Source organism: Eurytemora carolleeae, unplaced genomic scaffold (assembly GCF_000591075.1).
Source record: "Eurytemora carolleeae unplaced genomic scaffold, Eaff_2.0 scaffold828, whole genome shotgun sequence".
NCBI lineage: Eukaryota > Metazoa > Arthropoda > Copepoda > Calanoida > Temoridae > Eurytemora > Eurytemora carolleeae.
Window position 1 is genome coordinate 29,618 of NW_019396714.1, and position 27,673 is coordinate 57,290.

The 27,673-nt window shown below is 33.3% G+C and overlaps 1 protein-coding gene across 1 annotated transcript; it reads left to right on the plus strand.

Annotated features, from left to right (window-relative positions):
• On the plus strand, window positions 1–27,667 carry LOC111707706 (uncharacterized). The gene is made up of 12 exons (XM_023480846.1): window positions 1–78; window positions 9,725–9,887; window positions 11,147–11,254; window positions 12,426–12,475; window positions 13,209–13,276; window positions 13,714–13,742; window positions 18,879–18,956; window positions 19,639–19,715; window positions 20,242–20,311; window positions 23,667–23,771; window positions 25,866–25,951; window positions 27,265–27,667. The coding sequence occupies exons 2-12, from the start codon at window positions 9,819–9,821 to the stop codon at window positions 27,311–27,313; spliced, it is 789 nt and encodes a 262-aa protein (XP_023336614.1). The 5' UTR covers window positions 1–78; window positions 9,725–9,818; the 3' UTR covers window positions 27,314–27,667.
• The last annotated feature ends 6 nt before the right edge of the window (window positions 27,668–27,673 follow it).

Sequence of the window (27,673 nt, forward strand, 5' to 3'; positions counted from 1 at the left end):
ACGTGAGTGTCTCCAAGATGTGGACGATCTGACGCAAACATCGAGCAGTATTTTTCCAATTACTCCTTTTAAACTCTAGTAAGTAACAATTGAAAACTTGAAATGTATATGCCTAGGGCTACACAAAAGTACAAGCGAGTTGGTGAGGTTAACCCAAAGACCAAGGCGGTGGGACACTTAAAAAGCCAAGGCTGTCTGCAAAATTAATGACTAACTTTAAGAGTTGTCTAGTTCTCAGTGCATAAACTTTAAAAAATTGATTTATAAAAGTTATTTATTTAAAGAAATAAATCTAAAATTGTTTAACAGAAGGATGGGGTCCATGTCTAAAAACACATCCATGTACACTTTAAGTGTACAGGATCCATGTACACTATAACTGCACAGGATCCATGTACAATAGAAGTGTTATACAGCATCAATGTACACTATAAGTGTACAGGATCCATGTACACTTTAAGTGTACAGGATCCATGTACACTATAAGTGTACAGGATCCATGTACACAATAAGTGTACAGGATCCATGTACACAATAACTGTACAGGATCCATGTACAATAGAAGTGTTATACAGCATCAATGTACACTATAAGTGTACAGGATCCATGTACACTTTAAGTGTACAGGATCCATGTACACTAACGTATAAATTGAACGTTGGTGGTAAAATTGTATTTATCTACTTATTTTGTTTTCAACAAGTTTTGAAGAAGTGTGCTCGTGAAGAATCTAAAATTGAGCGTGGTATATTTATCTTCTTGAAAACACCTAAATTAGAGCGTATTTTACTGCGCACAATTATATAGTTTAACTTTTTCCGCGCTACTGTCAGATGTTTCAGCTAATTTTTATTTATCACGAAAAGGGGTATCACAAAACATTTTACAAAAATTTTACGAAAAATCATATTAACACTTTAAAATGTATTTGTTCAATTCGGAGTTACTTATATAGTTGTTAGCCTTTAAGTTAAGAATTTATTATTAATTGTAATTTAATAAAAATACGATAAAAGTCTAAAACACATTCCAGGAAAAATTTAATTTATCTGAAATATTTTTCGATTTTTTCTAAACCCAATATTTTTATGGCATCCCTTATTGACATTCCTTGGATTGATGGACTATTGTTTGAAGAGTTCAAACAATAAAATAAAATATACTGGTCTGACTATTTAAAGGTACAAGGGGACATTTTATGGACCCCAGTGGTTAATATAGCTAATATATAAATTTTTAATCTCTGTGTGTCTGTTTGTATGTCTGGTCATAACTCATTAACCCCTTGACTGATTTTGATAGGGGAACTCGGGAGAACCACGGGAATGTGTAGAGATTCTTAGTAGAGTTGGTCCACTTTTATAGGAAAAAATAGCTAAATCGTAATTTATGACCAAGTGCGGGTAAACGCCGCAAGCACCGTTTTTGTACTTTACTGTACAGGACATTACTGGAATGAATATTGTAATACATTATGCAGTACTTTATTGTAATTTTATGTGTTGTACTTTACCGTATTGTGATGTGATGTATAGTACTTTCCTGTATGGTAGTATTTGTATTTTCATGGATTGTACTGCTCTGTTAAGTAGTGCATTATATTGTAATGTACTTTATCGTACTGCAATGTATAGTTCTGAACTGTATTGTACTGCACTGTATTGTACTGCACTGTATTGTACTGCACTATATTGTACTGCAATGTATAGTATTGCAATGTATAGTACTGCACTGTATTGTACTGCACTATATAGTACTGCACTGTATTGCACTGCACTGTATTGTACTGCACTGTATTATAGTGCACTGTATTATAGTGCACTGTATCGTACTGCACTGTATGTACTTCACTGAATTGTACTACAATGTACAGTACTGACCTATATTGTACTGTACAATATTGTACTGCACTGTATTGTACTGCACTGTATTGTACTGCACAATATTGTACTACACTATATTGTACTACACTGTATAGTACTGCACTGTATTGCACTGCACTATATTGTACTTCACTGAATTGTACTTCAATGTATTGTACTACACTGTATTGAACTGCACTATATTGTATTGCACTGCACTGTATTGTACTGCATTGTATTGTACTGTGCTGCACTGTATTGTACTGCACTGTATAGTACTACACTGTATTGTACTACACAGTATTGTACTACACTGTATTGTACTACACGGTATTGTACTGCACTGTATAGTACTGCACAGCATAGTACTACACTGTATAGTTCTGCACTGCACTGTATAGTACTGCACTGTGTAGTACTCCACTGTATTGTACTGCACTGCATAGTACTACACTGTATAGTTCTTCAATGCACTGTATAATACTGCACTGCATAGTACTACACTGTATAGTTCTGCACTGGATAATACTGCACTGTGTAGTGCTACACTGTAAAGTACTGCACTGTATTGTACTGCACTGTATTGTACTGCACTGTATAGTACTACACTGTATAGTACTACACTGTATAGTACTGCACTGTAATGTACAGTATTTAACTACTTTGAATTGTAATTATCTTTTAAATTTTATTGAACTGTATTGTACTGTATTGAACTGTATTGTACTGTATGGACTTATTGCACTCCTATGTCTAAGCTCTAAAGTAAATATTTCCTTACATGGTGCTAGCTAATTATTTATACAAACCTTGGCAAAAATATAAACTTGTTCAGAAATGTTTTCTAGAAATGTTTAATTTCTTTTTATATTATTTTCTACCCCTAGTTTGGCCCTCTTCTTTTATTTGCTTCTTTTATTTGCAATTTTCAGCCATGTTGATTATTCCTAAAGTTATGTGCAGACCAAATAGGTATAGTACTGAATAGAGGTTGATATTTTTTATTCTATACTATGATATGAAAAGCTAAAAATATTTTTGTCCCTGTGAGGCATTTAGAGCCAGGTGGGTTGTGTTCTGGTTGACTCTGATAACGGACGGGTTGGGCCTGGATAGATACGTTAGAGAACTTGTTATGGAGTAGGTGTTTTCTATGTTGATTTGCAAGATAGTTTAAACATATTTTCTTATTTTTTCTCTTTTGATTTTTCTTTCTCATAAGTTGAATCTTTTTATATTTCTTGGGGGGGGGGGGAGAATGGATCCCATATTACAAATTTGCAAAATGAATGAAAAAAAAATATGATTTAATGACATATTATTGGCGACCTATGGAAGGAAGAAAAGTTTATTTAAATATAAAGAAATAATACCTCATAGCTCTCACCTGAAACCCCCCCCCCATGCCTCAAAAAACCACAAACACCATAAAACTAAATCATAATAAACCACAAAATATAATTTTAACTCCCTGTTTTTATGTAACTTTACTGTAAGAAAGAATTTTATTTGAGATTCTAGATTATGTTGCGTCTCAGATACCCTTGACAAGATCTTGAAACATTAGACTTTAAAAAATCTGATTCCATTATTTTTTATTGTTTTGTTTTTTATTCAAAGCTTTTCAATCTTAACATTTACGTGAGTACTTCAATTTCCATTAGGTAAGCCCTGACCCTCTTCTCTTATTCAGATTGTCACCTAACCCCTTGGTTTAAATATATATCTGCACCATAGTTTCAGTAGAAGTAAATATTTCATTTTACTGATAGCGCTGATTGAAGGATGTATAACTGTAATTGGATAATGAGATAGAAAGATAGATGTTACCGCCATACTATTTCTATTGGTTCAGAATAGACAACCAACACATAACTGAACCCTGATTGAATCAGGCGCTAATGGACTTGGCGTACAGGAGTGTAAGGGAGTAGAAAAACAAGAGATAATCAGTTAATCAGTTTCCAAAATTATAAACTTGATATCTAACTCATACATGATTATACAAAGCAATTACGGGTGTCATCTTTGCATGGATAGATACTTGAAATTACGTTTCCAAATTATAAAGTTGATATCTAATAAATACATGATTATACAAAGCAATTACGGGTCCCATCTTTGCATGGATAGATACTTGAAATTACGTTTCCAAATTATAAACTTGATATCTAACTCATACATGATTATACAAAGCAATTACGGGTGTCATGATACTTGAAATTACGTTTCCAAATTATAAACTTGATATCTAACTCATACATGATTATACAAAGCAATTACGGGTGTCATCTTTGCATGGATAGACTTGAAATTACGTTTCCAAATTATGAAGTTGATATCTAATAAATACTTGATTATACAAAGCAATTACGGGTCCCATCTTTGCATGGATAGATACTTGAAATTACGCTTCCAAATTTTAAACTTGATATCTAATAAATCCTTAATTAGATAAAGTGAATCAATCATTGCCATCTTGGATGGATGGTCCCAGTTCATTAACATATCATTATTTTTAAGATGCCTTTAAATCAATGAAGCATTCCAGCATTTAAAGAGTGATATATCTATATCCTCTTTTTATACTCTAATTGGGTAAAGAGATAGATAGAATTAAAGATAGATGTAACCGCCATACAATTTCTATTGGTTCAGAATGACTGAACCCTGATTGGATCAGGCGCTAATCGACTCAACATACAGGTGTCCGAGTGTAAGGTTTAATGGGTAACTGTTGTGATTTGGGACTTTCTTTTAAAAATGGAACACTTGAAATTCGTTCACACCCTCTAATGAATAAAAAGTTTATATATATTCAGAATACAAAACTAAAAGTTAATTCATGCAAACCAAGCCCAAGTTTTAGAAGATGAAGACATTAACGCCAGTGCTCAGTGAATTTGAAAACAATTTGCGAATATTTCTTGATCCTCTTATTTTAGGATTTCGCATGGATTCGCAAGTGCAAAATGAAGCAAATGGCTTATTCAGATAGCTTTACATTGCACAATTGTTATCATTTGAACATTTAATTGCATAACTTGAGTTTAACAATCATCTTTCAGTTCTATAGTTTTCAGGGTCCCACTGTACACTCTAGTATCCCGAGTACATTAGCGGCCTGATCCATAGTTTTCAGGGTCCCACTGTACACTCTAGTATCCCGAGTACATTAGCGGCCTGATCCATAGTTTTCAGGGTCCCACTGTACACTCTAGTATCCCGAGTACATTAGCGGCCTGATCCATAGTTTTCAGGGTCTAACTGTACACTCTAGTATCCCGAGAGCATTAGCGCCTGATCCATAGTTTTCAGGGTCCCACTGTACACTCTAGTATCCAGAGTACATTAGCGGCCTGATCCATAGTTTTCAGGGTCCCACTGTAGACTCTAGTATCCCGAGTACATTAGCGGCCTGATCCAATCAGGGTTCAGTCATGTGCTTGTTGTCTATTCTGAACCAATAGCAATTGCATGGCGATTACATTTATCTTTCTATCTAACTCATTATCCAATTAGAGATAAATCCTTATATCGGTGCTAACAGTAAATGGAAATATTTACTTCTACTGAATCTATAGTACATGTATCGAAGCAAATAAAATATCAAGTATGATCAAAATTAGCTCATATAGAAATATGTTTAAACATAATTATAAAATAAATTTGATAAACTACTTATTTTATATGTTAAGTGATTCCATTAGTATGAAGCAAAAAAAGCATGTGTTTAATTTTCTTTTTTCCATCTGTATATCTGTATATCTGTATATCTGTATATCTGTATATCTATATATCTGTATATCAATATATCTGTATATCTGTATATCTGTATATCTGTATATCTGTATATCTGCATATCTGTATATCTGTATATCTGTATATCTGTATATCTGTAAATCCGTATATCTGTATATCTGTATATCTGTATATCCGTATATATGTATATCTGTATATCTGCATATCTGTATATCTGTATATCTGTATATCTGTATATCTGTATACCTGTATATCTGTATATATGTATATCTGTATATATGTACATCTGTATATCTGTATATCTGTATATCTGTATATCTGTATATCTGTATAATCGTATTACTATATATCTATATGTATATAGAATTTAATAGACAGGTGTATAGTATTTATACATATAGTGATATATTTAGATAAATAGGTAGAAAGATAAATAGTTAGATATGGATAGATAGATAGGTAGAAAGATAAATAGTTAGATATGGATAGTTAGATAGATAGATAGATAGATAAATAGTTAGATATAGATAGATAGATAGATAGATAGATAGAATGAAATTATATGATGTTTAAATTGAAGTAGTTGTTTTCAAACAGGCAAAAAGTAAACAAACAAACAAAGAATAACAATCCTTTTAAGATAAATCAAAAGACTTTAAAAAGAAGGGATAGTACTAGATGAATGTTGTTACATATTTTTACAGTTTTATGAAAAATTTTATTTCTAAAAGCATATTTCTTAATTTTCCCTAGAAAGCAAAAAGTCATTAAAATTATATCCCTGTTTTTACAAGATATATTGTAATTTATGATTTTATATTAAACTAGCTTGGCAACCCAGTGCTGTCAAGCTTACTAAAATAGTTACTCCCGCCGTTTACCTGCACTTGAACGATTTTACCGGGAAACTAAATTTTCGCTATAAAAGTCAACCCACTCCGCTTAAAATCCTAAAACCAAGATAAGAACATTACCGTGGATCTCACGAGTTCCCAAATCAAAATTTGAGGCAAATCGGTCCAGGGGTTCCTGAGTTATGACTGGACAAACAAACAGACTTACAGACAGGCAGAAAACAGAGATTATTTATATATTTATAATAGATTCTAGAATTAAATATCAACATAAAAACTGCAAGTTTGCAGCTTTTTGTATCTAGTTTTTGACATTTTTGCTTAGGTCTTAATTTCTATCTTTCTATCTATCTAATCTATAAATCTATCAATCTATCTATCTATATATCTATATGTAAGATTATCAATGCTAGATATTATCTAAGTTACTTGCTGTATTTGAATCACAAGTATAATCAACTACATTCACTTTGTTAACCACCATGCTGCCTTCCTCCCTCCCTCACTCACTCTGACCAACCCTCTACGGGGATATAACTACCCTAACTACCCCAACTACCGTCTGTTTTTTAAAGAGTCCCCACCCCATTGATGCTGAATCTGAATGGCAACTACCCTTACTACCCCAACTACCATCTGTTTTTAGAGAGACCCCACCTCCACCCTTGAAGCTGAATCTGAATGGCAACAACCCTAACTACCCCAAAAATCAACAAATTGCCTGTTTTAAATTTTACTATTAAACAAAAGGTTTTTACCAGTACACTCCGTAAACTTATAGAATAAGTTGTATCGGGCTATCGAAAAAATGGATATAAATGTACATATTAATATCCAAGCTGGGCTAACCTTTGCGGTCCTAGTTTGGACTGTACCACCAATTTAGAATTATTACAAATTTTGACAAATCAATTAAAAAATCATTTTCAATGAAATGATCATTTTACATAGACTCTATGCCTTTCACTTTACAAACGATGATTTTCCGGTATAACTATAAATCAAATGATGTTTTTTATTCACCTAATATATTTTATAAAGTTTATTTAACTTTGAACTCCCTTTCAGGCTGAAAGGGACTGACAAAATTCATACCGAAGGATTTTCTAAATTCCACTCTAATATATATTCTATTCTCTTTGATTATTTAATTTTTACTGATATTTTATATATTCGTTTGTATTCGAAAAATCCCCATGGACAACGAGGGGGTGGGGGGAATTCTACCAATCCTTTCGCCGAAAATTTAACATTTTTCGCATTTCGTTAGCTCGCGAAAAATGGGAAAAATTTATTTTATTCGCGAAATTTTGCTTTAATCTGTTCTGTGAAAAAATGTAAATCAGGGGTCGAGGGTTAGAACAATTTTGAGTTTACAGCATAATCCTCTTTTAAAAGTTAAAAAAGGCTCGGCCGCTTCAATACTTATCTAAATCCCTCCAGTGGAATTATGAACCCCAGGAAGGATATCTAAATCCCTCCAGTGGAATTATAAACCCTCAGGAAGGATATCTGAATCCCTCCAGTAGATTTATAAACACATAGGAAGGATATCTGAATCCCTCCAGTGGAATTATAAACCCCCTGGAAAGATATCTGAATCCCTCCAGTGGAATTACAAAGGCCTAGGAAGGATATCTGAATCCCTCCAGTGGAATTATTACCCCCCTGGAAAGATATCTGAATCCCTCCGGTGGAATTATAAACCCCAGGAAGGATATTTGAATCCTTCCAGTGGAACTATAAAACTCCTCATTTCTTTTTCATAACAAACTTATTCATATTCAACTTATAAGAATACATTAAAAGCATATGTTAAGTGGATAATCCACTATTTTTTAAAGGTTGGAAGAGATAAAATAGAAATAGAAATCGGGTTTCACTGTATTGATATATTGTTATTGATTTTGATATTGAGTTTAGCTCCGGGTTCGTATGATAATTGAGGGGGTTACATCAATGGAACTATTAAATCTGAGTTTAGCTATGGGTTTGTATGAGAACTGAGGGGGTTGCATCAATGGAACTATCTCTATTCCGAGCTATTGAGCTCACACCGTTTACAATTTGGGATGTTAACGTTTTCATTTTTTTGAAAAACGATCGTTTTTTTCGTTTTCCTATCGTTTTTTATTTCGTTTTCCGATAGTTTTAAAAACTATCGTTTTTTAAAGTTTTTAAAACGATTGCCTTTAAAATGATCGGAAAACGAAACAAAAAACGATAGGAAAACGATCGTTTAATGATCGTTTTCAAAAACGATTAACAATCCTATTTACAATATATGACAACGAATGTATAAAAAACAAATTCCTGGCGTAGCTTTCTTGAATATGAAATATCAATATGAACATTCTATGACACGTCTCAAAGCCCAGGAGGATCTTGTATTCTATACAATAAAACAAGATATTCATATACATGTTCCCTGTAGCCGGCCAAATGGTTGGCCCGAATGGACACTCATGAGTCATGTCATGACTAGCCTGCGGGTGACATAGGCTAATAAAAATCGATTTTTCTTTTTCCAAAGGCCATGCCAGGCCCTTGAGAGATATTTCAAACTAATTAACAGGTTAACTAATATCATATGCACAAATTAAGGGTTATGAGATTAACGTAGTGTTATATTGCATATTAACGATCACATATCACTATAAGTTTGCGGACTAGAAAATACTGTATTAACTAACCTTAGAATTTGTTATGATTTTTTAAACTGTAAAAAGGAAACCGATTAACAATTAGGGATTTTTAAAGTTTTTGTAAAAAACGGAAATGGATAAAAAATTTGAAGAAACCGCTCAAAATTTTAGGAACTGATCAAAATAAGAGTTACAAAAAAACGGAAACGGTTAAAAATATGCGAAAACGGATCAAAAATTTCTGGTAACTAATCAACAAATAGGGTGTATTAAAGTTTTTGTAAAAATCGGAAACGGATCAAAATTATTCTGAGTCAGATAGAAAATATTGGGAAATCCCTCGAAAATATTTCATTAAAATAAAGCAAAAATGGATATAAACTTTTGGTAAACTGAACAAAAAAAAAGAGGAAACTCCTCAAAATCTAATTTTTGCGGGAAAAATTCTAGGAAATGCAGAAAGTTTTCCGCTTTTTTTTGATCCGTGTTGAGGCGTTTCAATATTCGGCTTCCATTACACAAGTAGTTATAGTTTAAACATTACATATTCCCAATCGATAATTAATTTTATTTTGAAAGTTATAATAGAATAGTTTTCCAGTCAAACATCGAATTCAGCAAGAACAAGAACATTATATTTTTCCACAAGATCAAGAACAAGAACAAGAGCAAGAACAAGAACAAGAAACAAGAACATGATTTTCCTTACAAAGAACAAGAGAAAGAGCATGATAGTCATTCTGGTTGTATTCTTACTTTCACAGGAAACAAAGTTTTTGCCAGAAAACAATATTAAGAAAGAAAACTAAAAAGGATGATACTTTTGTTCACAATTTTTAATTAACAGAATCCCAAACATCAAGATTGATTCAAAGAGTATCATGTCATTATTAAAGTCTTATTCTTTGTGGGTAACCCTGTACAGAAAACTCCTGACGTCATGAAATATAGAAATTTAATCAGTTTCTCTAATTCTCAGTCAAATTAGAATCAATGGAAATTTACCCCCCCCCCCCCAAGGGCTTAGCCCGTTGAATCCCTAAGGGGTTTGAAATTCTATTGATACAATTTTTCTGAGAGTATACAAAATTCCTTTACAGAAAGCGCTGGTTTTAACATATATAAGTTTTAAGATTGGCTGGATTTTACAGAGCGTCCCATATCATAATAGATTATCTCCAATCTTTAACGCCAAAATACGCACATAATACTCGAAAAATCTAGAATTTTCTGCAAGTAAAAATTTCTATTACCTTATTAAATTTTTCACAATGATTCATTCTTCTTAAATTTTCTAATTTGTTCCTCAAATCGTTATTTAGACCCATTGACACGGTCTAATTTGATGTGGGACACCCTGTAGGAAAATTGTTGCATCTAAAAAAATGGCTGTTTAAAAAGAAATGATATTTTTTCATAAATAATTTAAACTGGTGGGAAAAAAACAAATAAAATCCAAAGAACCTGTCAAATCTTTCGTTGGGATGTTTAGAAAGATGAAAATTTCCCTGTATGATAATTGAAGGACTGCAGTATGGTTTTGGTGAATTATATTGACGTACTAAGCCTAGGGGTGTCAGAAATGATTTTTTTGCATTTTTTTGAAAACGTCCAATAAACCTAAAAAAGATTAACTTTTGATAAAACTTTTTGTTCTGGATGATTACAAATATCTATCTAAAACTTTCTTAAACAAATATTTATTAATACTTATTTTGACTCAAACTCTTAACTAAATGAATATAGAAAAAATATGCCGGTTTAAGAAAGTTTTAGATAGATATTTGCAACCATCCAGAAAAAAAAGTTTTATCAAAAATTAAACTTTAAAAGTTTTAAAGAAGTTTTTTAAAAAATGCAAAAAAAAAATCATTTCTGACACCCCTAGGCGTTGTACGCCAATATAATTCACCAAAACCATACTGCAGTCCTTCAATTATCATACAGGGAAATTTTCATCTTTCTAAACATCCCAACGAAAGATTTGACAGGTTCTTTCATAAGTGTTTGAAACTTGTTGCAGAGTGAAGGAAGCAATATTCAATCAACTTTTATTTCTAAAGAAATAAGTTCCGACCTTTGGAAGAGTAAGATTATCAAAACTTATCAACCTTGCCACTCGGAGATACAGGTACTTACTCGGAGATACAGGTACTTACTTGGATATTGCAGGTTCATACTCGCAGATACATGTACTTACTTATATAGGTACTTACTCGCAGATACAGGTACTTACTCGCAGATACAGGTACTTACTTGCAGATACATGTACTTACTCGTAGATACAGGTACTTACTCGGAGATAGAGATACTTACTCGCAGATACAGGTACTTACTTGCAGATACAAGAACTAACTTGGAAATACATGTACTTACTTGTAGATACAGGTACTTACTCGGAGATAGAGATACTTACTCGCAGATACAAGTACTTACTTGCAGATACAAGAACTAACTTGGAAATACATGTACTTACTCGCAGATACAGCTAATTACTTGGATATTGCAGGTTCTTACTCGGAGATACATATACTAACTCGCAGATACAGGTACTTACTCGTAGATACAGGTACTTACTTGTAGATACAGGTACTAACTCGCCGATACAGCTAATTACTTGGATATTGGAGGTTCTTACTCGCAGATACATGTACTTTCTCAGATATACAGGTACTTACTCGTAGATACAGCTAATTACTTGGATATTGGAGGTTCTTACTCGCAGATACATGTACTTTCTTGTAGATATAGGTACTTACTCGCAGATACAGCTAATTACTTGGATATTGCAGGTTCTTACTCGCAGATACAAGTACTTTCTCAGAGAAACAGGTACTTGCTCGGAGATACAGGTACTTACTTGGAGATACAAGTACTTACTCGGAGATACAGGTACTTACTTGGAGATACAAGTACTTACTCGGAGATACAGGTTCTTACTTGGAGATACATGTACTTATTTTGAGATAGAGGTACTTACTCAGAGATAAAGGTACTTACTTGTAGAACAGGTTCCATACTTGAAGATGAAGGTTATACTTACTTGCAGATACAGGACATTGAATAGCTTGCAGGGGAGAATGAAGAGTTTTGCGAAAAATTTGTTTAACATTAAAGAAATTGATAAACATTTTTTTCCTTTCCTTCTTTTTAAGCTGAAGCCAAAATAAACCTTTTCTTGAGAAATGAGAGATCTAAAGATCTAAATCGCACTTAATTGCGTTCAACCAAAAGTTTCCGCTAAGGATAAGAACTGTCTCATAAAAGTTTTCATCTTTTGATTGATGATATTCTATATTTAGTGCGCTGGTCTTGTGAAGTCTTCAATAGACATGTCTGCTTGCTTCTACAAGTAAATTATCTTATTTTTTTTTGGGGGGGGGGGGAGGGGGTTTGCATTCTTTTTCACAGTAATTTTAAAAAGGATTTGTACAATATATTCCTTTTCCTGCAGTTTTCCTAGGGATTATTTCATTTTGTCTAAACTAAAAGAAAATATCTGGCCGCTAGATGGCTCTGTACCAGGAGGGAAAGCAGCCACATAATCTGAACTGCTAGTTTTCCCGGCGTTCATCAGCCATAATATCTTAATGGTTTCCAATTTTATTTTTGATCAATTTGGACCTTTTTAGGCATTTCATAACCTTTTCTGAAGCTGTAAATCATTGAAACTTTTGAAAATAAACGACTACATCTTTTAAAACTGATTTTCAAAAACAATTACTTGTTAGATAATACACAGAGCTTGGTGTGAAAAGTTTACTGGATAATCGTCCCATAAACTTGTTTCAGCTGGTCACAACTCACAACTAAATCACTCCATATACAATTGTACAGTGTTAGTACAACTAAATCACTCTGTATGCAAGTGTACATTGTACAGTGTTAGTTACGTAAACATATTGTGATGTACAAAACCAACCACTCTATTAATTAATTATTAGGGAGGTCGGTTGTGTACATCTGCGGTAAGTTTTATACCTCTTCGTTTCCTTTTTCTATGCCCGTAAGACTTTTACAAATCCAAACTGATCCTTTAATATTTGAAACCATTATATTAACCTTCTTTGTTAAAACTAACCCAGTGCTGAGGAAGGTATCTGTGAGCTGGCAAATATATTTGATGAGGAAATAGTTGATCAGCCCAATCCAGGTATACCATATAAGTAGATTTAAGAGATTGTAATCGTAATTTCAAATGACCCTGCATTCAAAAAAGACAATGTTCAATCTACTATGGTGCCTTTGAGACCATTTACTGATCAATAATGGTCAAGATATTCTTGTTTTTTGACTCAAAAAATACTTAATTCTGATAATTGCTTCACTTTTGCTAAAAAAACAGTTCGCAAATGTTTAATGATTGAATAGAGGCGCAATCTGGGTGTTTTGTAACGGGCAGGGCGGGGGTAGAAACAGTATTTTTTTCTTTTTAAAAATTTTCACCACTAATTTCTATTCTTATCTCAAAAATCTTTGTTTTATAATCTCTAGATAAAACACTCTTCCCCCCCCCCTCTCTTAGAAGCCAGGAAAGATATAATGATTATATTGACATGATTAAAAAATTAACCTAATTATATATTTCAGTTAAGGTGAAATTCCGTGTGTATGTACAGGTAAATAATAATATAAAAAGGATTCCCTAATTCAAGGGAGTGTTCATGAAAAATTTCACTAGAAGGGGGTCAATCATTTGGGTAGCTGCTCCGGTTCGCGTACATAGTCTGTAATTGTAGTGTACAGTCGGGACTTAAAATGAACCAGAATTAGGGTTTCCATCAAGTGTTTATATTTTTGCGAACTTTTGCGCAATTTTTGCCCATGAACCGCAGTGAGTTTTGCGCAATTTGCGAAAAGACTCAAATATTTTTTTTACGAATTTTTGTACATGAAACGAAAAGAGTTTTGTGCAATTTGCGCAAAACCAGAAGTTTTACGCTAAACGTAACTTTTTAAGCAAATTAACGAAAATTAAAATTTTAAGCACAGAATTAAAAAACTAAAGATGTATTCAATGTTACATACAAAATACTACCAAGATTAATCAAATAGAAATTGAGATATTCCACTTAACTCCTATTAAATAAATTTCAAGTTACCCTCCATGCAAAGATGAATGCTCAATTCACAAGGGTACCCTTAAAAACTGCCTGATTAAGAATGAATTATAATCTTAAATTTTATTAATTTCCGAAATCTTTTAATCCTTTATAAAGTATGATAGAAAGTAACCAAAACCTGAAGAATCAACAGTAGTTGTAATCGACCTGTATGGGAGCAAGTGAAATATATTTACCCCTGTTTTTTATATGGCGAAGGCCCAGATGTAAAAATGCGATTATTGTTTGGAGAGTATGTAAGATATCTAGATGCCATATACTTCAATGATAACTCAACTCAAAGTCTAATTAGAAGCTATCTAACTCTGTCTCTAGCCAAAACTCAAGGCTCTCTTTCTTCAGCCAATACTCAAGGCTCTATACACGTCCGTATTAATCAACGAATCCTATTGAACTAATTTATTTAAATTAAACTGACCGTACTGGCCAATACGGGTCAACATGAAATATGATAAGATAGATAAACGAATATAGATAAGTCAGAAATTACTAGCATGGTTACATAATTCATTACAAATACCACGGGCAGAAGTGATGAGAGTATAGTCTACGAAGCTGACTATCTCTCATTAAATTTGTCACCAACATCATCATCCAGCATAACCTATAATGCCGTGTCAATCTGTGAAGACGCATCTAACGTTCGGTCCTCTCGCCTCAGCATGTTGAAGTAGGTCATCTTCCATTGATATAGCATTTTTTGATGTACTGAAACTAGTCTGGTATATCTGATATTGGAAACATAGCACTCCCTTATACTACGGACTCCAATTGGTTTCTTGTTGTTCTGAGGAGGTGATTCGCTCCAATCTTTAACACCCTCCGTCACTGTGAGGGAGAGGAACATAAATAGTAGCATTACTTCTATACGAAACAGAGAGCTACCCCATGCCCTGTTGCACCTCCTTGTGTCCCTTGTTGACTGACCAGTAGCTGGAGAGATAAGATTGCTCTGCACCGCAGAAGTACTTTCCAATCCTGGCTGCACCGGTAGTGTTGCGATCCTTCCCGCCTGTCGATCACCGCTCCGAGATGACTGAATACTCCATGATTTGCTGTGCAACTGACTAACAAGGTATGTTGTATGATTTGACCCCCCCCCCTGACGACCCTGACTCCCCTTGCTCCGAAAGAACTACCCTAGATTGTAGTTCGGATGTTCGCATTTTTTAAGGTCAGATGTACGCATTTGTAGGTCGGATGATCATCAATGGTAGATCAGATTTACAATTTTGCATGGACCTATACATCCAACCAACAATCTAGGCAGGGCGGATCAAATGAAAGTTTATTTGATTAAGGTGCAACTGACCTATAGTTTAACAACCCTAAAGCAGTTAAGCAGCTGGAAGTGTAATATAGAGGATGTGTAGAAAGTGGATGGCGTATTTTCGACCTAGAGAAATCCACTATAATATCACATCCGGTATTTGGTTTTACAGCTGCTATATGGACTTGTTGCCGCAGCGCCCACAACCCAATAGCCTGTCCTAGCCGCGGCGCTGGCCCCCTAGCCTGTCTATAGCTGTGGCGCTCAGCCCCCTAGCCAATCCTAGCCACAGTGCTCAGCCAGAAATAGTCTTACATAAAATAACCCGCAATTTTAACACACAAAAAAACAGCAGTCATTAAATAAGCGAATTGGATCTATAGATTCGGCTATGAACTTTACCTTGTTTCTCAGTTTTTGTTGACCAAACAAATCATAAAAACAAATTGAAAATTTAGTTCAAGTCAATACAGATGCTATGAAACCCCAATAGATGTCGAAAATTGTGTTAAAAATGCATTAACTTAAAATCTCAGAAAACAAAATTTATTGGTGATAACCATTTGAGGAGCGCGCTTGCCGCAAAACACATTTGGGTGGCAGTGATTACCAGTTGAGGAGTTCTGGTCTCCCCCCCTCCTGTGGTGCTCCCAGGGCCTCAGCATTAATGAATAAGATGCACATTGCGCGCCCATGAGATCGGAACTCATCTTGACTATCATTGGTCAAATATATGTTGTGCAGGTTAAAGGAGGGAGGGAGTCCAGAGTTCCTCAAATAGTAATCACCGCCACTCAAATCTGTTTCGCGGCAAGCGCGCTCCTCAATTTGTAATCTCCACCACCTCAAATAGTAATCACCGTAAAATTTTGTTTTATGTGATTTGAATTTAATGCACTTTTAACGCAATTTTCGGCATCTATCCGGGTTTTATGGCATCTGTATTGACTTAAACTAAATTTTCAAATTATTTTCAGATTTGTTTGGTCAACAAAAACTGAGAATCAAGGCACAGTTCATTTTAGCCGAATCTTAGATCCAATAGGCCACTTTAATGACTGCATTTCATGATTGGCGTCAAGATACAAAAAAGGTCGGGCTGCCTGTTTACTAAAAATTATCTCATCGCGCACAAAGTAATATCCATCTCCATTTAAAGGATATTTCAAAAAACCTTTACAGTGTTTAGATTTTTGTATTAGCCAACTCGAGTTCAACATCTACAACAAAACTAATTATATCCATAGAAAGAACATAAAATTTACAAAAAATAATCTCATCCCACCCAAAGTAATATCCATCTCCATTTAAAAGATATTTTCAAAAAACCTTTACAGTTTTTAGATTTTTGTATTCGCCTACTTGAGTTCAACATCTACAACAAAACTAATTATATGCATTGAAAGAACATAAAATTTTGAAAAATTAGTCTCATCACACCCACTACTGAAAATGAAGTATTTAGTCCACTAATAATGGGTTAAAGTTTCCTCTCTATATAAGGAGTTTAAAACAACATTCAGAGGAAAATGACGAAAACATTCTTAAAGCGAAACTTGAAACTAAAAAACGTAATATATTTCTAGCACTTAGTGTGGCATATTTATTGATTTATTTTCGAAACTAATGAGCAAAAAAGAAAGCTTTAACAATATTGTACACCATAGGGCCATTAAAATGGGTCAATATGGTCTTATTTATAAGAAATAAGCGATTTAATTTTATGCTTTTTTGGGGTGATTACTATTTCAGGTGGTGGAGATTACCAATTGAGGAGCGCGCTTGCCGCAAAACAGATTTGGGTGGCGGTGATTACTATTTGAGGAACTCTGGACTCCCTCCCTCGTTAAAGTGACCAATAGCAAGACAATTCAAACCCAGATTTGTCCAGAATTCAGATACAGGGTGTCCCACGAAACATGACAATAGGAAGACGACTTGAAAGTCGTCTTAGGTATTTGAATTTATTTGTGACATTTAGTCTTCTATCTACTTTAACATGTATGAATCTTGAAACAATTATAACATAATTCTCCTAGCCCTGGCATTTCCAAAAAGTGGTCTGCGTTTTTTGTGCTTTCAATATTACCTGAGATATAAAGAGTTTGGTTCAGATTTCAATTTTGTTAAATAAAAGCAAAATTGTCGAAATCTGAACGAAATTCTTCATATCTCGGGCAATATTGAAAGCACAAAAAAGGCAGACCACATTTTGGAAATGGCAGGACAAGGGAAATTTTGTGATTATTATCTCTAGAAATTTACTTCTAAAATTAGGTTGACAAATAAACGCAGCAAATTATATCAAAAATCAAGACGACATTCAAGTCGTCCTGCATACTGTCATGTTTCGTGGGACACCCTGTACGTACACTGTACAGGATGTGGAAACATTTAAAAGTTCTATTATAAAAGTCAAAATAGATTAAATTCTATGGAATTGGACAAAGTTTTAACAGGGGCATACAAGAGCATTTTTTGAAAAAATATTGATACCTTTATTAACTATGTAAACTATTTGATCATATACACACTTCCATATTGCAATCACATTATTTATTTAATTTTCTTAAAGGGGGGGGGCACGAAATCAGTCAATCCCTCTTAAAACTGTGGTGTAAGCTTCAAGGGATGTAAAATATAGATGTAAACGTTTCTAAAAAAATATCTATATTTTCATAGGATTTACATATTGTATACAATGAATTAAAATGAATTATGATATCAAATTTATATTTACACTGAAGGGAACAGTATTGATTTTCAAATGGGAAACATGGATATTTAATGACACTTTAACTTAATCAGACAAAGCTTTGAAGGGTATTTTTGTAAATCAGAATATATTTTATTTCTTTTCTTAATCTTTTAGTTTGGGTGAGTAATATGCCATGTAAAATAGAATATAGATTGCCGGAGGAAGGGAAATGCAAGCAGATGTAATATTAAAAGAGCCCCCCCCCCATGAGCGCCCCACCTCAGAGGGGGCACGCATAGGGGGGAGGGCTGGGGGCTCTCCCCCCCCCCCCTCGTAAGCCTCTGAGTTTGAATTAAAATCAGTAAGTGCATCAGTCAGTGGGAAGGTTGTTTTGGTTTTAAAACTATTTAATCAAAAGTTTTAATAAAGTTTTTAAAATCGATAACATTGAACATATTTTAAAAATTGCTAGTCCGGCCGAAGTATACAGGCTAAAAACCTTTCAATTCCAAAAAATACACTTTATGATTATAACGAAAATGCGGAAATGCGCAAAACTCGAGTTGTGAAAAATCTTTGCATGGAGGGTTACTTAAGAAACTAAAATTACAGTCCCTTTAACAGTTAAAATAACATATAATAATAATATCTTGACTATGATTAGGAGAACCAGGAGCAAGTAACTAAGCCTTGCCCATCCACCCATCCATACCTATTCCTGGATGAGAAGGCATGCTGCGAGGAAAGGATTTATAGATTTTACGACCTTTTGACCATAATTCTGACGATTCTCCCAATAAAGGGACATTAAGTTGATTTATATTCTTAGAACAATTAAGTAAAATAATGATCGGCTCTGCGGAATTCTCTCGAACAATTTTGCCAACAAACCTCCCTGTACTCTGGATGTTTAGTAAGCAAAATTGGTCTTGGGAACCCTTGGCAAAGTAAAATTACCCAAACTTCCCTGTAAATTAGTTGTAAATAATTAAAAAGGATCCGGATCCAATATTTGAAAGAAAGGATCCTGGATCCCCATTAAAATAGATTTATTACGAAGTTAAACACAGTCCCTTTAAACACACACATTAATACACGATTCTTTAATTTGCAGAAGTGCAGGCAATTTCAACAAAAATCAATAAAATAATAAAATCTGAGTATATATATTAGTAAATATGTATGTAAAACATATCTATGTTATAATGTTAGAATTTAGCTTACCAAACGGCTGGACAGAATTGGCTGGAAGGGAACCCAAGGGTACCCTGGGGGTTTCATAGGATAAACAAATTCGAAATTTTTTTTTCAAAATCTATTTTTTTTTTATCAAATTTTTTTAAATGTGATTTTTTTTTAAAAACTTCACAAGCAGCGCCGGGCACTTGATCTGCACTAGTTAAACTATAAACTGCTTGGTGCAGAGGAATCTAGAAGCAGGGTTTATGAACAAGACCACAGGAACTAGAGGACTACTTCTTAATAACAGCAAAACTTGCGGGTCATTTTTTTATTGTTTTATACTCACTTTTCATCCTAAATCAGAAATTATGACGAGAATATTTTTCTAGTTAAAGATTGTATCCCTGTTATCTTATGTGGACACCTAATGACCATACTCTGTTAGTTAATTGTTAGCTAGAAATATACAGATATATATCCATTGTCAATATCAGAAAATTGTATCCCTGTTATCTTATGTGGACACCTAATGACCATACTCTGTTAGTTAATTGTTAGCTTGAAATATACAGATATATCCATTGTCAATATCAGAAAATTGTATCCCTGTTATCTTATGTGGACACCTAATGACCTGACTCTGTACTTATTAGTTAATTGTTAGCTAGAAATATACAGATATATCCATTGTCAATATCAGAAAAAGGGTTACAGGGTCCTGTTGTGAATGGAACAAAGTCTGGTCACTTGAGATTATGTCTACAGTCCCTTTAAATATACATTATGATACATTATTAGATCAACACAACAATTAACAGGCATGTCATGACAGACTTACATTTCAGATTTACTTTTAAATATTGTCCAGCCGGTTGGATTTGTACCTCTAGTTCAACCTTACCTAACCAGCTGCAGGTTAGTTTATCCTAACAATATGTTAGATATTTAGTTCATCCTAACAATGTGTTAAATATCTAGCTCATCCTAACAATATTTTAGATATTTACCTCATCCTAACAATATGTTAAATATTTAGCTCATCCTAACAATATGTTAAATATTTAGCTCATCCTAACAATATATTTCTAATATTTAGCTCATCCTAACAATATGTTAAATATTTAGCTCATCCTAACAATATATTTTTAATATTTAGCTCATCCTAACAATATATTAAATATTTAGCTCATCCTAACAATATTTTAAATATTTAGCTCATCCTAACAATATGCTAAATATTTAGCTCATCCTAACAATATGTTAGATATTTAGCTCATCCTAACAATATATTAAATATTTAGCTCATCCTAACAACATATCAGATATTTAGCTCAGATCCTAACAATATGTTAAATATTTAGCTCAGCCTAACAATATATTAAAAATTTAGCTTATCCTAACAGTATGTTAACCCTATCTCTGCTGGGGTACTTGAAAACCAGGATATGCTGGGGGGGGGGTCAATTTGACCCCCCCCCCTCTAAATCCCATGTTTGTTGTCCAAATATGACAAATGATACATCATTGGAAAGCTCTTGTGCTCTACTTTTAGAATCTGCAAAAAAAATTGCAAATTTGCAAAAATTGAATTTTTTATTGCAAAATCCAGTTATATAGTAAAAATGTTTGCAAAAAAATATTGTCCAAAAAATGAAAATTATACATTTTTGAAAAGCCCTTGACCATGCCATTTCAAATATGAAAAAATTTTTGCAAAATTTTAAATAGCCTGATTTTTAATCAAGAAAAACTAAAAATGTGCAAATTTCCTTCGACAGGTTGTTTGCAAAAAATTTGCAATTTTTTTTCGCAAAACTTGTGCAATTCGTTTCCTTATGTCAAAGGCTTTCCAAAAAGCTAAATTTTATCAAAATCTGACAAGTGTAAGTGGGTCAAAACAAAGATTTAGTTTGTTACTGTGCGCCTGAGGACTCAGACAGTTAGTATTAAAGCCCGGTTTTAGGCCTAAAGGGAAGGCTTTGGACATGTAGGAAAAGTCAGAAAATTTCAACAGCCTCAAACGAATACTTTTTGAGTTAAGTAAAAAAACTACGGGGGGGGGGGGGGTCAATTTGACCCCCAGCAGGAATAGGGTTTGATATTTAGCTCATTCTAACAATATATTAAATATTTAGCTCATCTTAACAATATGTTAAATATTTATCTCATCCTAACAATACATTAAATATTTAGCTCATCCTAACAATATGCTATAAATACTCAGCTCATCCTAACAATTTGTTAAATATATAGCTTATCCTAACAATATATTAAATATTTAGCTCATCCTAACAATATGTTAAATATTTAGCTTATACTAACAATATGTTAAATATTTAGCTCATTCTAACAATATGTTAAATATTTAGCTCATCCTAACAATATATTAAATATTTAACTCATCCTAACAATATGTTAAATATTTAGCTCACCCTAACAATATGTTAAATATTTAGCTCATCCTTACAATATATTAAATATTATACTCATCCTAACAATATATTAAATATTTAGCTCATCCTAACAATATGCTAAATATTCAGCTCATCTTAATTCTAACTACTCTACACACACTGCTGAAAATGGACCATCAGGTTTCAAGTCAAAACTCCTAAACTTTTTCTTTGGATTATGTTTGTATGCAGGCTACTGAGTTATATTCTCAATTTTCAGAAAATGCCACCTAGGGAATTTTGAGCAAATCAATTTTTAAGAAATTTTGTAAATCAAGTGCATTCACAGGTCTAAAATAAAAAAAAAGACTTTTATCTGGTTCTTCTGGGTTTTTAGACGATATTTTTTTAACAGTATATGACATGGTGTCCAAATTTTTTTATTTTTCTTTAACAGTCATGAAACTTATTGCATTAGCAAAATATAAAACCCTAACTCAACTTCCTGACTGTCAAAATGCGGCCCAAAAAAGATTTTTTGATGAAATTTTTACTGATTTTGCTTGAAAAAGTGTTTTTTAGGCAGTGATTGGGCAATTATACAGTTAGATTTTTTTGCTGAAACATGTCTTATAACAGTTAAGGAAAATTTACAAAATTTGGGGACCCTGCCTTCAACGGTTCCAAAAATATCGCAAAAAAACACAGAATAATCTTGATTAATCTTTGAACCTACACTTACGATTGAGTTTAGACTTAAAAATGCACTTGATTTCTATAATTTCTATATATAATATACTACACTACACTATGATGCCGTTTTAACCTACAAATGTTGGGCCTAATACTGAGGGTTTACGCTAGGTCCCATTTCTAAAGATTTTTAATAGCCATTCACCCACTAAACGTCGTGGTTTTGTGCAAAAAATGCTATCGGCATGTAAAAAAACCTTTTTTGGCTAAAATTATGGGGAGGGGGAGGGGGGGGGGGGTCAGGACTGGGCAAAGTTACGTTAACAAAATGGAGGTTTTCGAAAATTAACGGAAAAGTCCATTAATGAACAATAAAAACCGTTAATTTTTAAAATGTTATCATTCAAAAGTGATAAAAGCCTTTTTTGAAAAAAAATAATAGTTGAAAATAAAAACGAAACGAATGGGTTTTTAAAAATACGGCAACTTTCGTTATTTTTTACAGCTTAAACTGCATGAAAATGATTTTAAGGTATTTTGATGTTCTTAATTGTCGTCTTTATCCCCCCCCCCCATTTATGTGATGGAACTTTTTAAAATTTCTTTTTTAATTTGGTGATGGCTTGTGCCATAGATTCAATTTAATGTTAATGTATTTTTTATGGAAATTTTGGCGTTTTGGCAAACCGTTAACACCGTTAATACTACAAACAACCGTTAACAGCTTGCTCTTAACGATTTTACAAACCGTTAATGAATTTTTAATTCAACAGCTTATGTCGTTAATTGCAAAAAACAAGAATATCCTTCCTTATAGTCGTTAAAAAAACTGACATTGTTAACTAAAAAATTGGAACGTGCCCAGCTCCAGGGGGTGCGGGTCATCCATAACGGTTTAATCTTCAAAATTAACTTTAAATGTACTTGGTCCCTTTTCTCAAGAATTTTCTTCTAAATCCGCAAGCAATTCTATTATTAAAATTGCGTAATTTATTCCAATCCAATAAAATCATTTAAAATTCTGTTATCTGAGCATATTTTAAACATTATAGACCTACTTTTGAAAACCGAATTATGGAGCAAAATGTTTCATCGATTTTTCTACATTTATTGGCATTTTACCTACAAAAAGCAATTTTTAGTATAAAACAACGATATTTTCTAGGCATTGTTAACATATTTAGATTCCAGGAGTGGGTATTGGTACCTCTGTAAAAACATTTGTGCTCATTGACGGACTGACTTTGGAAGTTTGCCAAAATAGATGTGAAATGAATGCTGATTGTCAGGTACGTATATGTGTTCTATTGTTTTCCTTAAAAATATGAGTGTTAGGTATTTTCTATATGACATTTTCCCAAGGGCAACTTCCCAAGTGGCAATTTCGAAGATGTGAAATTTCCGAAACGGAAACTAAGGTTACGTTAGGCCTTCTGAGGAGCCGCAGGCTGAAATGGGGCTGAGCACTGTGGCTGAGAAGGGCTAGGGGTCGAGTGCTTCAGCTAAAACAGGCAAGGGGTCCAAGCGCTGTGGCTGAGAAAGGCTGGGGGTCGAGTGCTTCAGCTAGAACAGGCAAGGGGTCCAAGCGCTGGAGCTAGGACAAACTTGGGAAGTTGCCGCTTGAAAATTGCACATTTGGGAAGTTGCTTATTGGGAAAATACCCTTGTAAAGTTGCCGCTTGGGAAAAGGCCTTTGGGAAAGAACCTAACATTAAAAAATACTAGGGCTGGGCATGGTTCTACTTGTTCTAGCCGTTTCTTTAACGGTTAGTTTTAACCATTAAAAACGAAATATTTCATGTAGTATTTAGTGCTAAAGGTAAGAACAGAATGTTCATTTCGTATTTTTTTTTTTTTTTTAATGTACCTTTAGTTATTGATTTCAATTTTATTAACGGCATTAACAAAATATATTCAAAATATATTGTTTACAATTAACGTTTAGAAATTGCGCAAATTGCAAACACATTTTCGCTAACAGTTTGTCAAATTGTTAACTGTTGTGACACTTTTGGATTAAAGTTGATACAATGTATGAATGAAAAATTAGACAAATATCTTTTTAAATATGTACTAAAAAACTTGGATATTACTTCCTTATTGCTTATTGCTTTGGCAACATTGAATACATTTCCTGTTTTCTTTATATTATTATTCTTCTAAAAATTTGCACAATCTTTCAACCAAGGTCTTCCGCCCAACTCTTTCAGCACAGACTATTTTTAGCACGTCTCTGCTCGCAGACTAGCTTTGTGATTATTTTTTGTTATAAAAACAATGTATTTGGCAAACTTATTTACACTGTGAATAACCCTTGTAACATTTAAAAGTGAAATATATTACTGACATAAAAAAGTAAATCTTTTTCTTTCGTCATGCATCTCTGACCCTTTAGTAAAAGTAAATTCTACATAAAGTCTGATCGCATTAACCTTGTTGCACCAGCTGCTAGTCCTATTGAGTGTCTGCTATATTTATCCAATGTCCGGACGATACAGTACAAACTTAGACCATTGAAAGGTTGACCCAGCTCGGAAATTCAAATGTACTACGGCTGCCCGTGTTGTTTATCAGAGTCTTGTGTTATAAAAGGTCTGTATTTCTTTTGAAGAGCTGGATTCAAATCCTGTTTATTCTTAAAAATTAGAAATATATAAATGTTCTCATAACTTCAAGCTTTTATATTTAAATTCTACATAAAGTCTGACCGCATTAACCTTGTTGCACCAGCTGCTAGTCCTATTGAATGCTTTATTTTCAAATGTCCGGGCGATACAGTACAAACTTAGACCATGGAAAGGTTGACCCGGCTCGGAAATTCAAATGTACTACGGCTGCCCGTGTTGTTTATCAGAGTTTTGTGTTATAAAAGGCCTGTATTTCTTTAAAAGAGTGGATTCAAATCCTGTTTATTCTCTAAATTAGAAATGTTCTCCTAACTTCAAGTTTTTATATTTAAATTCTATTTTCTGATTTCAAACAAGTTTTTAAAACACCCATTCGTTTCGGTTTCGTTTTCAACCACTCATTCTTTTCAAAAACAGCCAATCTGTTTCGTTAACCATTTGAAAACGTTTGTTAACGGACTCTTTCGTTGATTTTCAAAAACCTCCGTTTTTTTAAAGGAACTTTCCCCAGCCCTAGGTTTAATCCAAGATACAGATAAAGTAGTTGAGCCTTTGCCACAAACTCAAATTTTCTAATTCCTTTATTTATGGAACCAAATGCCGTAGACCTTAGATATTTCAAATTATGAATTCTGGTAGATCAAATAATCTAAGTTTGAAATATCAAAGGTTTGCAACATCAAGTTGCTAAGATATAAAGATTAGAAAATTTGAGTTTGTGACAAAGACTCAATTCCTTTATTTAATGTTTTGCAGGCTTGGGTTCACAACGAACAACTGAAATTATGCCATCTAAAGAAAGGAACTGATGCTGAGATGGTGATAGATAGAGAAGACCCCAAGTATGTATGCCACTATATAGATAGAGAAGACCCCAAGTATGTATGCCACTATATAGATAGAGAAGACCCCAAGTATGTATGCCACTATATAGATAATGAAGACCCCAAGTATGTATGCCACTATATAGATAATGAAGACCCCAAGTATGTATGCCACTATATAGATAGAGCAGACCCCAAGTATGTATGCCACTATATAGATAATGAAGACCCCAAGTATGTATGCCACTATATAGATAATGAAGACCCCAAGTATGTATGCCACTATATAGATAATGAAGACCCCAAGTATGTATGCCACTATATAGATAATGAAGACCCCAAGTATGTATGCCACTATACAGATAGAGAAGACCCCAAGTATGTATGCCACTATGTAGATAGAGAAGACCCCAAGTATGTATGCCACTATATAGGCTAGATATCACAGGCACAAGTATGAGAAAATCTATTTCATATTTTATCCTTGAAGGGACAGACCGGCTATGTAACTGTAAGGTAGTCAAACTGAGTGTGCAGTGTTGGGGAAAAATTCTTTTGGATTCATTTGAGACATATAAAACGTTTACACGATGTATAATTACTGGGTTTGAGTGCATAGTCGACGTTCAAAATCATGAATTTGGGTTGGTACATTTTCAGATCGTTTTTTTTTTTAATTATTAAATAACGACGACAAAAAAAAGTAAATTAGTCAATAAATCAATGCTAAGAATCAAGTATTTCGTTTTCATCATTTTATCGAATTTCTTGTTTTCTATGAATTTGTTCGCAGATTTCTACAAATTCTTAAAATGTCGTCTTTTCAATAATAATTCCAGAAAATCTGCAGAAAATCATTGTGAATAATCAGAGATTATAGAAACTGTTAATTGAATAAGATTACTTATTTTCTATGATTCGAAATAATTTTTATTTTATCAACCTGTTCATAAACAACTAATTAATTTACTGTATAATTTTCTTTACATTTTTTGTCGTCGTTATTTAATAATTAAAAAGAAAGGCAATTCTAAAAACGTATCCACCCAAAAGTACGATTTTGAAAGTCAACTTTGCCCTTTGACAGATCTTTAAAAAGTTTTATATGTCTCAAATGAATCCTAAAGAATTTGTCCAAAACACTGCATATTCAATTCAACTACCTTACATAGCCGGTCTGTCCCTTTAAATGCTATAGAGAAACCGAAGTGTGATGAATTAAGATATTTTGTTTAAGAGTTTCTGAAATACCATGGGCAAACCCGGGCTATTTATTCTGGAATTAACTAATTTTCTAAACATAAGTATATCATTAACAAACTAATTTTTAGGTTTACTGCTGGATTCAAATCTACATTTATCAACCTTCCTCTGGAATAAATTAGAAGAAAAACATTTGAAGGGATTGTCATGTAGTGTAGATGTTATTTCAAGTTACCATCCATTTACAGGGACATGTCAAAATAGCTTGCGGATTTCAAGAGCTGACATAAAATATTCTTTTTAAATAGTGTTCTCTGATTTTTAATGATTTTATTTGAATCTTACTACTTCTACAATTCTATAATTCAAGTGCATTCAAATAGCAATAAAAAAATTCATCTTTAATCTTTAAAAGGGCTGTAAGTTTTAGTGACATTAAATAGAGGCATGCCCAATTCACATTTGTCTCAACAAAAAAATTACATTACATTAATGTTGTCTTCATTCCACAGTTTAATGGGGATCACTGTTCTAAAT

Bases quoted from the DNA above. Each gene is read 5' to 3' on its own strand.
- LOC111707706 (XM_023480846.1), top strand. From the start codon at position 9,819: ATGATTTTCCTTACAAAGAACAAGAGAAAGAGCATGATAGTCATTCTG. The intron at 9,888-11,146 runs GAAACAAAGTTT...AACTTGTTGCAG, and splicing joins TTGTATTCTTACTTTCACAG to AGTGAAGGAAGCAATATTCA. The intron at 13,277-13,713 runs GTATACCATATA...TATATATTTCAG, and splicing joins AGTTGATCAGCCCAATCCAG to TTAAGGTGAAATTCCGTGTG.